This window comes from Lygodium microphyllum, chromosome 29 (genome assembly GCF_053477565.2).
Source record: "Lygodium microphyllum isolate KBCC chromosome 29, Lygodium_microphyllum_v1.1.10, whole genome shotgun sequence".
NCBI lineage: Eukaryota > Viridiplantae > Streptophyta > Polypodiopsida > Schizaeales > Lygodiaceae > Lygodium > Lygodium microphyllum.
The window spans coordinates 58,798,848-58,814,385 of NC_141163.1; the positions used below are offsets into that span (position 1 = coordinate 58,798,848).

Consider the following 15,538-nt stretch of genomic DNA (forward strand, 5'->3'; position numbering starts at 1 on the left):
AGCCTGTGCATCCCGTGTATCCCAAGTTTTCTGAGCTGCAGTTCTTGGGGGAAGTGGCTGAGCGGGCTGAGGTGGAGGGGGCTGAGGTTGCCCTCTTGCACGTCCTCCTGGAGGAGGAGTAGCGGGAGCCACAACTCCCGGTCGTGCTTCCTCTCCACTGACATAATCCCACAAATTTTTTGCCACTAATACATTCTTCATCATGAAAGACCAAAGGGAATAATTGTTCCCATCCAATCGGTCTTCCTTGGACACATAGGTGAATACATCTCCTCCCTGATTTGCCATTATTTCCCAAAAGGCAATTGAGCAATGTCAATGCAGTACCGGCTGGAAATCTGCAAATTTCCAGAAATTGCAGCAAACACAAGTCTGCAATTAATGTGCAAAGGGTACTTTTTCAAAAAAACTGTCACTGATGCACGCTTCCCAAGGTGCAATTAGTGCTCAGCAGCACTAAAACATCAAAAGCCCCAAAATTTTCTGCCCAAAATTTCTGTCACAAATGTCTGTTACAAAAGCCCCAAAATGTGCATTCAATGTGTCACAGACTGACACAGCACGTTTCCCAATGCTGAAAACTGAACCTGCTGTTCAGCACGTTTCCCAATGCTGAACCTGAACCTGTTGCACGAACTCCTGTGTAAAAGAAAAGTGCAGAATGTTACCTCTGCGTGTTGACGACGGGCACGATTCCCGAGGTAATGACTGCTGGGTACAGTCGGACTGACGCACAGGTACAGGTGTGCAGGTCCAGTGACACGCGCAGGCAGGACTGGGCGCGCGCTGGGCAGAGGAGGCGGCACCCAGGACTGAGTGGTGGAAACAGGTGGCGCGCTGGCAGCTGGAGCTGACGGCACAGTCTAGCTCAGCGCAGGGAGGCTGCGCAGGCAGACTGACAGGCGAAGGGGCACGCTGGGCAGACACAGGACAGAGGACACGCTGGGCAGAGGTGGCAGCACGCAGGTACAGGTGGCGCGCTGGGCAGGGCGCGCTGTGCAGGACAGATAGCACGCTGTGCAGGACACGCACAGGTACAGGCGGCTGGGGCAGAACTGGCGGGGGCTGGCTGAACTGGAGTGGGCTGCAGACTGCAGACTGAAGACTGCTCTGAGCTGAGCTCTGATACCAAATGTCAGATGGGAGAGGATCGAGGTGCAGCTGAAGTGCAGTAGACAGTGTGAGAGTGAGAGACAGAGTTGAGCACGATACCCAATGCAATAGTACTGAATAGAGAGTTAGCTGAAAGTACAAATGATAACCCTTATACCTTAGGGTTATAAGGGGTTGTTCACACCCGAACACAGTAAGTGCCCGTAAGTGTGCACCACAAGCACATACAAAATAGTACACATAATCTGGGGGAAAAAACCTCTCCTACCGAGAGTAAAAAGTGCCCCAGTGTCCTAGTGATCACCCGCACACTCCCATATGAGCGTAGGCGTAAGTAAGGCGTGTGAGATACCCAACATGAAGAAGCCGCGTCTGCCAAGTGACAAGGAAGTCTGCAAAGTCTGCCAAAGCTCCCGGCGAGATAACGAATCATTCGGAGCATAGAGGCCAAGTAACCATAGGATTTCCCCTTCGAATAAGATTTCAACCACCAAAAAGCGGCCATGAACATCATTTTTAATAAGAACAGACTGATATTTGGCATGTACAATCATGAGCACACCCGAATAATGCATGGCCTGTGTTCCTGCGTAGAACAAACGAAAGCCATGGCAATCCACAACTTTACCGGCGTCACTGTGACTCTTGTGCTCAACAGCACACAGGACATCCCACTGATTCTCATACAATGCAGTCCACATGGCATGTTGCTTGTGACGAGAACAAATTCCTCGCACATTCCACGTGGCTATTTTCATGTGTATACAAAACACACTCAGGTACGAGGCACAGCTTGCCTCGATTTGACTTTGTCGGCGAGAATGTCCAGGACTCCCTCATCCAAGAAATCTGCCAACACCGCAAAAGAGTTCTAAGGATCAGATTTGGAAGTTGACGGCATATCGACTTGCTTGGGGTTGGAACGTGGGTAACGACGGTCCCACGGAGTAATAACGTTGCCTCTTGTATCAAAAGCCAGCTGGGCAGGTGGACCCTTTAGGCGATCCAAATACATTTTCCTGGCGGGCTGATGACGGGGAGCTGAAGAAACCATAGCAGGAGCAGAGCGCTCGGAAGACATCATTTCCTTCCTGCGCATATAGGTTCGCATGGAATCTTGTGAGGTAGTAGGCACAGTACTCTCCATGCCAGCACCAATCCTGTTGCCTTTTTTTGGACGAACTTTAACCCAATCAGTGGCACGGGAATCCAGACCCGAAACCTGTTGTTTGCCTTTGGCCAGAACTTGGGGCGGGTGGATACTATCCAACAACGGAGCATCACACACCATATCTTCCATGGGCGGAGCAACATGACCCGTATCTGAAACGTGTTGTTGCTCTGGGCATTCAGCCATAAAGTGCCCCAACTGTCCACAAGAAAAGCAATGGCCTGCAAAATTGCCCCATTTCAAACGAAAGTGTAACGGATGCATACCAGAGCAATTGAGGCGTAACCACGCAGGCCGTTTCCTTGCAGTATCCCATAACATGCACAAGCTGTTGCGATTCACAGCCTTGAGACTGGGAGGGACCAGAACCGTGCCCACAGCGGCCATAGCATCCTTCAATAGCGGCCAATAAACAGCCGGACAATTTTCCACTTCTACCCACACAGGGCATTCACGTTGCAGGAGACGCTGGAAATCTGCCATCGGGCGCCAGGGAACCACATGAACCAACCGACGATCAAAAAACAAAGGCAGTTTAGACAGGAGAGCAGTACGGTGCGTCTCTGTTTTCAAGAGGACCTCAAAAAAACCGCGGGATCCAAGAAAAATCTCTTCAACACATTCCCCTTGTAGCAGACTCTGCAGCCATTGGCGAATACGGGAAAGCAGCGGGATGCGACCAGTGAAGAAGAGTATCACCGCGCGATCATAAAATACCGAAAAGGAGCGCAGGACAGTTTTTAGGTCGACGGTAGCTTCCAGAACATCGTCTGGAGCAGAGTCAGAGAAGGCTTCCTGATTATGTTGAACATAGTCACCAAGCAGAGTGTTGGCAAATTCCAACAGATGCTCCCAGTCCACCTCCTGAGAGTCCACAGAATCCGAAGCAACCTGCGCATAGGAACGATCCGGAATAACACCTATCTCTGCCGGGGTATGCTTGGTACGTTTACCCGCAGGCTGGATGTCAGGACCCGGGGGCAATTCTTCAGGGCACGGAACCATATCCTCCGGTTCCTCAGCATCAGAGTCCGGGCCAAGTGCTGCCATCGTTTGGTCTATGAAATCCAGATCCAAACCAGCCATCGTGTACGACGAGCTGTTCTCGAAGAAGGACTGAATGACAGTGCAGATCAGTGTCAGCTGCGTTAGAAGGCTGCACCCCTATAAGCTGGTTGCGCACACAGCTGAGGACGACCCGCAGGACGTCACACGAACAGGTTACAGGCGTTAAAAGTCTGGCGGGCAAGGGCAGCGTCTCTCTTTCTCTCGCTCTCTCTCTCGCGCCTTCTCAGGCAGAACAGGACAGGCACTGGAGCAGCGGCTTTAGAGGTAGCCTGTCCCAATATCGCGAGTGACAGGGCACAACCCTGACAGTGCACGTGCAAGAGGGCGAACCACAGGGGGGGCAGAGGATGTCAGGTCTGGACAGGCGACGAACGAAGGCAGGGGCGGCGACGGTCAACAGGGCTCAGGTCCGGCTGCAGGACGGGCGAGGCAGCAACGGCGCAGGGCAGGGGTCGGGTGCGGGCAGAAACCCTACGCGCAGGGCGGGCGAACGGGCGCCAACCAGACGAACGGGCACCAACCAGACGGACGATGGCGCCAACCAGACGGACGATGACGAGCGCAAGCTGACGCGGGGGGCGAAACGACGAAACGCGACGGTTGGGATTCATAGCCTTTGACTTTTCTTGGCTCTTCCATGACCTTACCTTCCCAATACTTTGTAGGCTCTCTTCTCCATAATGTGGGATTTTTTACCCTCTCATCTACCATCTTCTTTGAGATCTGTATGGCTCCTTCAACCACTTGTGGAGGCAGCACTTGACTCAGGGTAGAAGGGTAGAAGAATTCAAATTCAAATGGCCTACACCCATTCTCCCACTACTCCTAATGGTTCAATTCCAGTGCCCAATTGATAGGCAATTGTTCCTCAATTTGCAGCATCTGGACATCGGGCATTTCTTATGGTCTAGTATTAAACTTCCTCCTCATGAATTCAACCAACTCCCTACCTTTCCTTTTGGCCTCAATCATTCTTTCTATGGTGGCAAGATCTTCCTCTTCTTGGCCTTTTGCTCTATTGATGTAGGTAGAGGCGTGCTCTATTCACCGAGATGTGCCTCGATATCATAAAGTTGCTCAAAATTAGGCCCTTCTTCCCTTAATGGTTCTAATGGGGCTGCTATGGTTGGCTACTCTCAATGCTCTTGCTCTCCAATTTCACTTGGAAATACTGCTGCCCCAAACTTTTTGATCATCAGGTAAGATATCTCTCTCTCTCTCTCTCTCTCTCTCTCTCTCAGGCTTCAGCCTGTGAGCACTGAGCAGTGTAGACTGCAGTGAGTCTTCAGAGTCCAGACTCTTCACTGTTCACAACTTCACAGTCTACAGACCTGAAGGCTGAATATTGAGATTCGAGGTTACAGACCTGGAGGCTGGAGCCTGGGACTACAGTGCACAGTGCACAATGCACACTGCAGTGACTGGTCACTGCACAGTGACTCTCTCTCTCTCTCTCTCTCTCTTTCGTAAAAGGTAATTGTATTAATTACGAAAAAAGTACAAGATTACTTGATTACAAGATACATGACGACAATCTAAGCCATCATGTGAAGAGGTTCTAAGTACTACAAGTTACAACGTCATGGCAAAGATGCAGAGGAAATTGCCATATGCCAGGGACGTAAGTCCTCCCTACAGAGCAAATCAGAATGCTGGAGAAGATCCAACTGCCAATACAAGAGGCCCTTAAGCCTCGCAATATGCCGCTGAACATTATAGGCGGAGTCAAAAAGAAAAGCATTCCGAATGATCCAGTTATGCCAACAGCCCCAATATCAAAGAAAATGATACATGAGCTTCATATGTGGCTGTGCAGGAGTGGGGTATTTGGGCTACCCGAAAACCCAATCAAAGGGGCGCAGGGTGAAACCAACCACTCCTTGCCAAACAACCGATAAAAATAACCAGACTTTCTTTGCGATGGGGCAAGAAATAAATCGGTGGCGGGCGGATTCCACAGCAGTGGTGCAAAAGAAACAGTTGCCATTGGAGATTCGTCGCTTGGAAAGAGCCGAAGCAAGCGGAAGACCACCAATCATCACTCTCCAAAGAAAGACTTTACATTTGAAGGGTGTCTTGTTCAACCAGCCCTCCATCACAGTTGCCCTCCACCATGACCGGGATTTACGTAATCCCCATAAAGCATTCGCTTTGGTAACTAGCCATTGATGATCTTTAATCAGAATATGATACACTTGGTTAGCAGAAGCTTTGCTTAAAATCAGCCGGCCTTGTAGGTCCCAATCTTGCCAGGGATGATCCGAAGCAAGGGCAGGAAAGGGTTGTCTGCTCTGGAGCACCCTCAAAAGCTGTTCCCATAAAGACCTACATCCACGACGGATCCTGAAAAGCCTCCTAGCTGTACGAAAAGATATAAGCACATTGCGACTGGCAAGGGTGGCATCCGCAACTAAAGACAAGCCCAAACGGGCCATCCGGTTGAATTGTGGTCTAAGCTCATGTTTACCTTCCCATGCAAGTAAACGCGAGACTGCCAGCAATTCCAATTGAAAAGAGTTAGTAGCTAAGCGATCCTCCGTTGGATGCCACTGAGCCTTCTGGAGGACGTGTTTCCAGGAACATACCAAATGAGTAAGCAGCAACGAAGAAGAACTGGAGAACCGCGAATCAGCATTAAGAACATGCCACCAAGAACTCCGGATTTGGGTATTGCCATGCAGAAGCCCATGGCCCTCAAGGAAATAACGGGCTATATCGACCCATGGATGATGATCAAAGCACATGGCGCGGAAAAGAGACCAACAGAGTGCCTGCATGTGAGTTTGGGCATCTAAAATAGCTCCGCCACCCATGCGTTTGGGGGTGCACGTATGCGACCAAGAGATCCAGGAAATACCTGCATGCAATGAGTCCTTCTTCCATAGCATGAAACGAATAGACTGAGTAAGAGCATTCAGAGTCGTAGTAGTCCACGGCAACAATGGCAAGAAATATGTGAGCATTGGCAACATAATTGTCTGGGCCACTTTGAGGCGAACATGGAAGGGCCAGGCTTGAGATTTCCAATACATAAACTTAGCCACCATTTTCTGAGAAATCCACTGCAGAAGCTGCTTTGGGGGAACATCAACACCCAAAGGGTATCCAAGGTGCTTGACAATGGAGCCACGAGGAACAACCAGACCCTGCCAGTCCAAGGACTGCAAATCCGACTCCGTGCAGCTGAGAATGGCTGATTTGAGCGCATTGATACGAAGGCCGGACGCCTGACCAAAGAGGCCCCAAACATCCAATGCTCTTCGAAGGTTATCCTTGTCCGCACGCAAAATCATAAAAGTATCATCCGCCAGGGATTGGCTAATGAAGTGCTGTCCTGTAGGAAGCAACAGTCCGGCCAACTGAGAAGAGGCTGCTATATGAGATAACATCGAAAGAACTGAATGTGTCGCAAGGGCAAAGAATAGAGGGCTCAAAGGGCACCCTTGTCTGACAGAGCGGGCAAGGACAAATGGCTCAGTAACACCTCCGTTCAGCATGACTCGCGAAGACGCTGCAGCGCTAATGGTGTATATTAGACAAGACATCCGAGGACCAAAGCCCATACCAGACATAAGTTCAGCAACGAAAGACCAGTCCAGATAGTCAAAAGCCTTTTCCAGGTCCAGTTGAATCAGTACTACCTCCTGATTAGAATGCCTTGCATAATCAATTGCCAGTTGAGCATTCAATACATTGTGCAGAATATTTCGGCCCTTAATGAAACCATACTGTAGAGGGTGCACAATGGCCGGGAGATGCTTATGGAGCTGATTCGCCATTACTTTGGAAAAGATTTTGTACATTGAACCCATCAAAGAAATTGGGCGTCACTGTGTCAACTTAGATGGCGAACTTTTGGAAGCAGTTTAATAAGGCCTTCTTTCCATGAGGAAGGCATGATCCCCGTTTCCCACACCTGCTGAAACAAAGCCTGCAATGGTTTCGCCAGTTGGGTAGCAAAAGCTTCAAAGAACTCATTGGTGAGACCATCCCAACCCGGACTTTTATCCTTGGGCAAGTGTAACAAGACGTCCATAACCTCTGCCTCACAAATATCGGACTCCATAGTAGCTTGCATGTCCTGCGGAAGCTGATTGCGGACCAGGTCATAAAAAACCGAACGGGCCTGAGTAATTTGGGCTGAAGGTGGAGAAGTGGAACTGAGAAGGTCACGGAAATAATTCCTGCACATATGCACAATAGTCTGCGGATCCAGGATAAGGTGGCCTTCTGCATCCTCGAGTCTGGTCATATTCTCTCGAGCAGGAGAGGCATGGAGAGCTCGAAAGAACTTATGGGTCTGACATGCACTATCTTGCAAAGTCTCCGTCAGATGTTGCAGTTTGGCCTGCTGATATGATTTCAACTGGAATTCTTTAATAAGATCAACCACCCGCATGGCCAGTGCGAGCAGAAATGCATCATCCGGAGTGTCCACCACCAGAGAACGAACCAAAACCAGCAGGTCCTCTGCTGCCTTGCGACGCTGCCGACAAAGAGAGGCATGATAGATCCCATACTGCCGAGCAACCCGCTGCACATTAGAGAGCAATCTTTCATATGACGCAGTGCCCTGAGAAGAGAAGTCTAAGAAGAATCTGTCAATCAATTGCTGCATATAGCCCTGAAAGATTGCATGCTTCAAGTAAGACGAGTTGAAACGCAAAGGGAGTCTCTCCAGAAATTGCTTGAAAGGTGCAATGGGTTGTGCAAGCAGCTCGAGCTGCAGAGGGAAATGGTCCGACAAGGCATATTGCTGCAACACTTTTATTTCGAGCATCTCGGGAAGAAAATCATCATTTTGCATGATATATATATGGTCCAATCACGACCATGTTGTTGCATACTGGGCAGAATGGAAAGTAAATCCTGTAGAAGAGGGGTGTAGCCAGGACCAGAGATCTTGCTTAAGAACAGCAAGAGCCAACTCATGCCACATACGACTTTCCGGCGCATCCATTACCGAATGCTCCGATGTGGACTGGGAAGAATCAACACACATATTGAAATCCCCCATGAAGAAGCCCCGTCGGCCAAGTGACAAGGAGGTCTGCAAAGTCTGCCAAAGCTCCCGAGGAGATAACGAATCATTCGGAGCATAGAGGCCAAGTAACCATAAGATTTCCCCTTCGAATAAAATTTCAATCACCAAAAAGCGGCCATGAACATCATTTTTAATAAGAACAGGCTGATATTTGTCATGTACAATCATGAGCACACCCGAATAATGCATGGCCTGTGTCCCTGCATAAAACAATCGAAAGCCATGGCAATCCACCACTTTTCCGGCTTCACCGTGACTCTTGTGCTCAACAGCGCACAGGACATCCCACTGATTTTCATGCAATACAGTCCACATGGCATGTTGCTTGTGTCGGGAACAAATTCCTCGCACATTCCACGTGGCTATTTTCATGTGTATTTAAAACAAAATCAGGTACGAGGCACAGCTTGCCTCGATTTGACTTTGTCAGCGAGAATGTCCAGGACTCCCTCGTCCAAGAAATCCGCCAACACCGCAAAAGAGTTCTGAGGACCAAATTTGGAAGTAGACGGCATATCTGCTGGCTTGGGGTTGAAACGGGGATAACGACGGTCCCACGGGGTAATGACGTTACCTCTGGTATCAAATGCCAGCTTAGCAGGGGGGACCCTTTGGACGATCCGAATACATTTTCCTGGCGGGCTGATGACGGGGGGCAGAGGAAACCATAGCAGGAGCAAAGCGCTCGGAAGACAACATTTCCTTCCTGCGCATATATGTACGCATGGAATCTTGTGAGGTAGTAGGCACAGTATTCTCCATGCCAGCAACAACCCTATTGCCTTTTTTTGCACGTACTTCAACCCAATCAGTGGCACAGGAATCCAGACCCGAAACCTGTTGTTTACCTTTGGCCAGAACTTGGGACTGGTGGATAGTATCCAGCGACGGGGCATCACACACCATATCTTCCATGGGCGGCGCAGCATGGCCAACATCGGAAGTGTGTTGCTGTTCCGGGCATTCGGCCATAAAATGCCCCAACTGTCCACAGGAAAAGCAATGCCCTGCAAAATTGCCCCATTTCAAACGAAAGTGTAACGGATGCATGCCAGAGCAATTGAGGCGTAACCAAGCAGGCCTTTTTCTTGCAGTGTCCCATAGCATACACAAGCGGTTGCGATTCACAGCCCTGAGACTGGGAGGGACCAGAACAGTGCCCACAACGGCCATAGCATCCTTCAATAGTGGCCAATAAACAGCCGGACAATTTTCCACTTCTACCCACACAGGACAATTTTCCACTTCTACCCACACAGGGCATTCACGTTGCAGCAGACGCTGAAAATCTGCCATTGGGTGCCATGGAACCACATGAACCAACCGGCATTCAAAAAACAAAGGCAGTTTAGACAGGAGAGCAACACGGTGCGTCTCCGATTTCAACAGGACCTCAAAAAAACCTCGGGAGCCAACAAAAATCTCTTCAACACATTCCCCTTGTAGCAAACTGTGCAGCCACTGGCAAATACGAGAAAGCAGCGGGATTCGACCAGTGAAGAAGAGTATCACAGCGCAATCATAAAACACCGAAAAGGAGCGTAGGACAGTTTTTGAGTCCACGGTGGCTTCCAGAACATCGTCAGGTGCAGAGTCAGAAAAGACTTCCTGATTATGTTGAACATAATCGCTAAGCAAAGTGTTGGCAAATTCCAGCAAATGCTCCCAATCAACATCCTGAGAGTCCACAGAATCCGAAGCAACCTGAGCATAGGAACGATCCTGATGAACACATATCTCTTCCGAAGTATGCTTGGTACGTTTACCCGCAGGCTGGATGTCGGGACCAGGGGGCATCTCTTCATTGCACGGAACCATATCCTCAGGTTCCTCAGCATCAGAATCCGGGCCAAGTGCTGCCACTGTTTGGTCTATGAAATCCAGATCCAAACCAGCCATCGTGTATGACGATTTGATCTCGAAGGAGGACGGACCCTCTCTCTCTCCCGCTCTCTCTCTCTCCCTCTTTTCTGTACAGAGGCGCTGTCCAGGGGTGTACTCTGCAAGGACAGCTAATGAAAGCAGAGCTTTACCTGTCACCGTGCAGGGGCAGAAGGGCGAAACAAAGGCCTGGCAGTCTCAACGGCAGGACGGGACAGGCTGGGGCGCCGGGCAGGGATCCGTCAGCAGCGAAACCCTAACTGACAAGGCGAAGGGGCGAGAGGCAGGCGCAGAGGTCGCAGCTCAGGTGGGTGTGGGGCGCAAGCGATGGACCGTCCAAACGCAGGGCGGGGGACGCAGCGGCCGTGGACAAGGCGTCAAGGGCAGGCGACCGTGAACAGGGCGTCAAGGACAGGGCGTCAAGGGCGGCCGTGGACAGGGCGTCAGGAGCAGGGCGTCAAGGGCGACCGTGGACAGGGCGTCAGGAGCAGGACGCGCTGACGGCGTCAGGAGCAGGGCTCTAGGGTTTCCGCTGGCGGCGCAGGGACAAGACGCGAATGGCAGGCGAAGACAGGCGGATCTGCAGGCGTCGACGGTGCGGACAAGACGCAAACGACAGACGAGCAGAGGCGGAACGTCAGGCGACGACGGTGCGGACGCGAACGAGAGGTGAAGATAGGCGGGTCTTCAGTCTTCGACAGCGTAGGTCGAGGCGACGGCAGGGCGTGCAGTACCAGGCGATGGCAGGGCGGCACGAAGCAGGGGCACCATCGCGCTCTCTCTCTCTCTCTCTCTCTCTCTCTCTCTCTCTCTCTCTCTCTCTCTCTCTCTAGTTAATTGTATTAATTACGAAAAAAAGGTACAAGTTGACATGATTACAAGATACATGATGGCTCTAAGCTATCGAGTTACAAAAATTCATGGCAAAGACACAAAGGAAATTGCCATATGCCAGGGAAGTAAGTCCTCCCGAGGGAGTAAGTCAGAGTGCCGAATGAGATCCAATTGCCAATGCAGGAGACCTCTAAGCCTCGCAATATGTCCCAGAACATTAGAGGCCAAATCAAAAAGAAAGGCATTTCGAGTGGTCCAATTGTGCCAGCAGCCCTAGTCTCTAAGAAAGTGAAACAAGATCTTCATATGCGACTGTGCCGGTGTGGGGTATTTGGGCTGTACAAAAACCCAATCAAAAGGGCTTAGGGAGAACCCAACCACTACTCGCCAAACCACTGACAAGAGTGACTGGATATTCTTCGTGAGAGGGCAAGAAATAAATCGATAACGGGCTGATTCCACACTGGCGGTGCAAAAGAAACAGTTGCCATTAGAGATGCGACGCTTGGAAAGGGCGGAAGCAAGATGAAGACCACCAATCATGACCCTCCAAAGAAAGACCTTGCATTTGAAAGGTGTCTTGTTCAACCAGCCCTCCATCACAGTTGCCTTCCACCATGACTGAGATTTATGCAATCCCCATACAGTATTAGCTTTAGTAACCAGCCATTGATGATCTTTAATCAGAAGATGATACACCTAGTTAGCTGAGGCTTTTTCCAAATTCAAGCGATCTGCAAGGTCCCAATCCTGCCAAGGACGATCCAAAGCAAGGGTAGAAAACGGTTGTTTGCTCTGGAGCACTAGCAAAAGCTGTTCCCATAAATCAAGGTATCCACGAGGGATTTTGAAAAGCCTCCTGGCTGTACGAAATGATATCAATACATTGCGACTGGCAAGGGTGGCATCCGCAACTGAAGTCAAGCCCAAACGTGCCATGCGGTTAAATTTTAGTCTGAGCTCATGTTTGCCTTCCCAAGAAAGTAATCGCGAGATTGCCAACAATTCCAATGGAAAAGAGTTTGCATGTAAGCGGTCCTCCGCTGGATGCCACCGAGCCTTCTGGAGGACTAATTTCCAGGAGCCTACCAAATGAGTAAGCAGGGATGAGGAAGGACTAGAAAACCGAGAATCTGCATTAAGAACATGCCACCAGGAGCTCCGAATTTGGGTATTACCATGCACAAGCGCGTGATCCTCAAGAAAATAATGGGCTATAACGACCCACGGGTGATGATCCAAGCACATGGCACGAAAAAGAGACCAACGAAGTGCTAGCATATGAGTTTCGGCATCCAAAATAGCCCCACCACCCATGCGTTTGGGAGTACATGCATGCGACCAAGAAATCCATGAAATGCCTGCATGCAAGGAGTCCTTCTTCCATAACATGAAGCGAATGTACTGAGTAAGAGCATACAAAGTAGTAGCAGTCCAAGGCAGCAAAGGCAAGAAATATGTGAGCATTGGCAACATAATTTGCTGAGCCACTTTGAGGCGAACATGGAAGGGCCAAGCCTGCGACTTCCAATACAGAAACTTAGCTGCCAATTTCTGTGAAATCCACTCTAATAGTTCCTTTGGCCGAACATCAACACCCAAAGGGTACCCAAGATACCTGGCAATGGAACCATGGGGAACCACCAGTCCCTGCCAGCCCAATGACTGTAAATCTGACTCCGTGCAACTAAGAATGGCTGATTTGAAAGCATTGATATGAAGACCAGACGCCTGTCCAAAGAGAATCCAAATATCCAATGCTTTGCGAAGATTATCCTTGTCCGCCCGTAAAATCATAAAACTATCATCAGCCAAAGATTGACTAATAAAGTGTTGTCCAGAAGGAAGCGACAATCCGGCCAAATGAGTCGAAGCTGCCATAGAAGACAACATCGAAAGAACCGGATGAGTCGCAAGGGCAAAGAAGAGAGGTCTCAAAGGGCAACCTTGTCGCACAGAGCGTGCAAGGACAAATGGCTTGGTAGCACTGCCATTTAGCATAACTCGCGAAGAAGCCGCAGCACTAATAGTGTAGATCAATCTGGACATCCGAGTGCCAAAACCCATAGTAGACATAAGATCTGCAATGAAAGACTAGTCTAAATAATCAAACGCCTTTTCCAGGTCCAATTGAATCAATACCACTTCCTGATTAGAGTGCCTTGCATAGTCAATAGCCATTTGCACATTTAAGATATTATGCAAAATGTTTCGGCCCTTAATGAAACCATATTGAAGAGGATGCACAATGGCCGGAAGATGCTTGTGGAGCCGATTCGCCATCACTTTGGAAAAGATTTTATACATCGAACCCATCAAAGAAATTGGTCCCCAATGTTTCAACATTGACGGCGAAGGAACTTTGGGAAGCAGTTTGATGAGACCTTCTTTCCATGAGGAAGGCATGAACCCCATTTCCCAAACCTACTGAAACATAGTCGTCAATGGTTTCACTAGTTGAGTAGCATAAACCTCAAAGAATTCATTGGTGAGACCATCCCAACCGGGACTTTTATCCTTGGGCAGGTGTAGCAAAACATCCATAACCTCTGCCTCACAAATATCTGTCTCCAAAGTAGTTTGCATGTCATGTGGAACCTGATTGCGGACCAAATCATAGAAAACTGAACGTGCATGAGTAACTTGGTCAGAAGGTGAAGGAGAAGAACCAAGCAGGTCGAGAAAATAATTCCTGCATATGATCACAATAGTCTGAGGATCAATGACCATTTGACCTTCTAGATCCTGGAGTCTAGTCATATTTTCTCGAGCAGGAGATGCATGTAGAGCTCGAAAGAACTTATGAGTCTGACAAGCACTATCTTGCAAAGTCTCATTCAAATTTTGCAATTTGGCCTGCTGATAGAATTTCAACTGAAACTCTTTAATAAGATCAGCCAAAAGCATCGCTAGTGGCAGCAAAAATACATCATCTGGAGTGTCCACCAGCAGAGAATGAACCAAAGCCAGTAAGTCCTCCGCTGCTTGTCGACTCCGCCGACAAAGAGAAGCATGATGGATCCCATACTGCCGAGCAACCTGCTGCACATTAGAGAGCAATCGTTCAAACAACGCATTGCCCTTAGAGGAAAAGTCCAATAGGAATCTCTCAATCAATTGTTGCATATAGCCCTGAAAGATTGAATGCTTCAAATAAGACGAGTTGAAGCGCAAAGGGAGTTGATCCAGAAACTGCTTAAAAGGTGTAATGGGTTGTGCAAGCATCTCAAGCTGTAGAGGGAAATGGTCCGACAAGGCATATTGCTGCAACACTTTCATTTCAAGCATCTCAGGAAGAAAATCATCATTCTGCATGATGTACATGCAGTCCAACCGCGACAATGTAGTTGCATACTATGCAGAATGGAAAGTAAACCCGGTAGAATAAGGGTGTAGCCAAGACCAAAGATCTTGCTTAAGTACGGCAAGAGCAAACGCATTCCACACACGATGTTCCGGAGCGTTCATCACCGAATGCTCTGATGTGGACTGTGAAGAAGCAACACATATATTAAAATCCCCCATCAAAAAACCCCGCCTGCCAAGTGACAAGGAGGACTTAAAAGTATTCCAAAGATCCCGGCGGGATAAAGGATCATTCGGAGCATAAAGGCCAAGTAACCATAAGATCTCTCCTTCAAATAAAAGTTCAATCACCACAAAATGGCCATGTACATCATTTTTAAGAAGAACAGGCTGATATTTCTCGTGTACAATCATAAGTACACCAGAATAATGCATGGCATGTGTCCCCGCATAAAACAGGCGAAATCCATGACAATCCACAACTTTTCCTGCTTCACCATGACTCTTGTGCTCAACAACACACAAGACATCCCACTAATTCTCATGCAACACAGTCCACATGGCATGTTGCTTATGGCGAGAAGAAATGCCTCGCACATTCCACATGGCTATCTTCATGTGTATTCAAAAGGAAAATCAGGTATGAGACACAGCTTGCCTCAATTTAACCTTTTCTGCTAGAATATCAAGGACTCCCTCATCCAAAAAATCAGCTAACACGGCAAAAGAGTTCTGACAGCCAGATTTGGAGGTGGACGGTATATCCACTGTCTTGGGGATGGAACGGGGATAACACCGATCCCATGGTGTAATCACGTTTCCTCTAGTATCAAAAGCCAACTTAGCAGGTGGACCCTTTGGACCATCCGTATATACTTTCCTAGTAGGCTAATTACGGGAAGCAGGAGAAACCATAGCATGAGCAGTGTGCTCTGAAGACAACATTTCTTTCCTGCGCATATAAGTACGTATGGAAGCTTGGGAAGCAGTAGGCACAGTATCTGCCATGCCAGCATCAAACCTTTTACCTTTTTTTGCGCGTACATCTACCCAGTCGTTGCCACGGGAATCCAAACCCGAAACATGTTATTTACCTTTATCCACAACTTTAGGCAGCTGGG

At 48.9% G+C, this 15,538-nt stretch overlaps 2 protein-coding genes across 5 annotated transcripts in view; both read left to right on the forward strand.

Moving 5' to 3' along the window:
- LOC148010678 (uncharacterized) overlaps positions 1-15,538 on the forward strand; it is a 304,057-nt gene that overhangs the window by 265,983 nt on the left and 22,536 nt on the right. The window lies entirely within an intron of this gene.
- Positions 1-15,538, forward strand: part of LOC148010680 (uncharacterized) — a gene marked incomplete at its 5' end in the record, with an annotated part of 49,637 nt that overhangs the window by 27,071 nt on the left and 7,028 nt on the right. Inside the window, one exon of the mRNA XM_087671034.1 lies at positions 10,404-10,584. Within this exon, the coding sequence (XP_087527160.1) occupies positions 10,404-10,584 (181 nt within the window). The remainder of the gene's footprint in view (positions 1-10,403; positions 10,585-15,538) is intronic.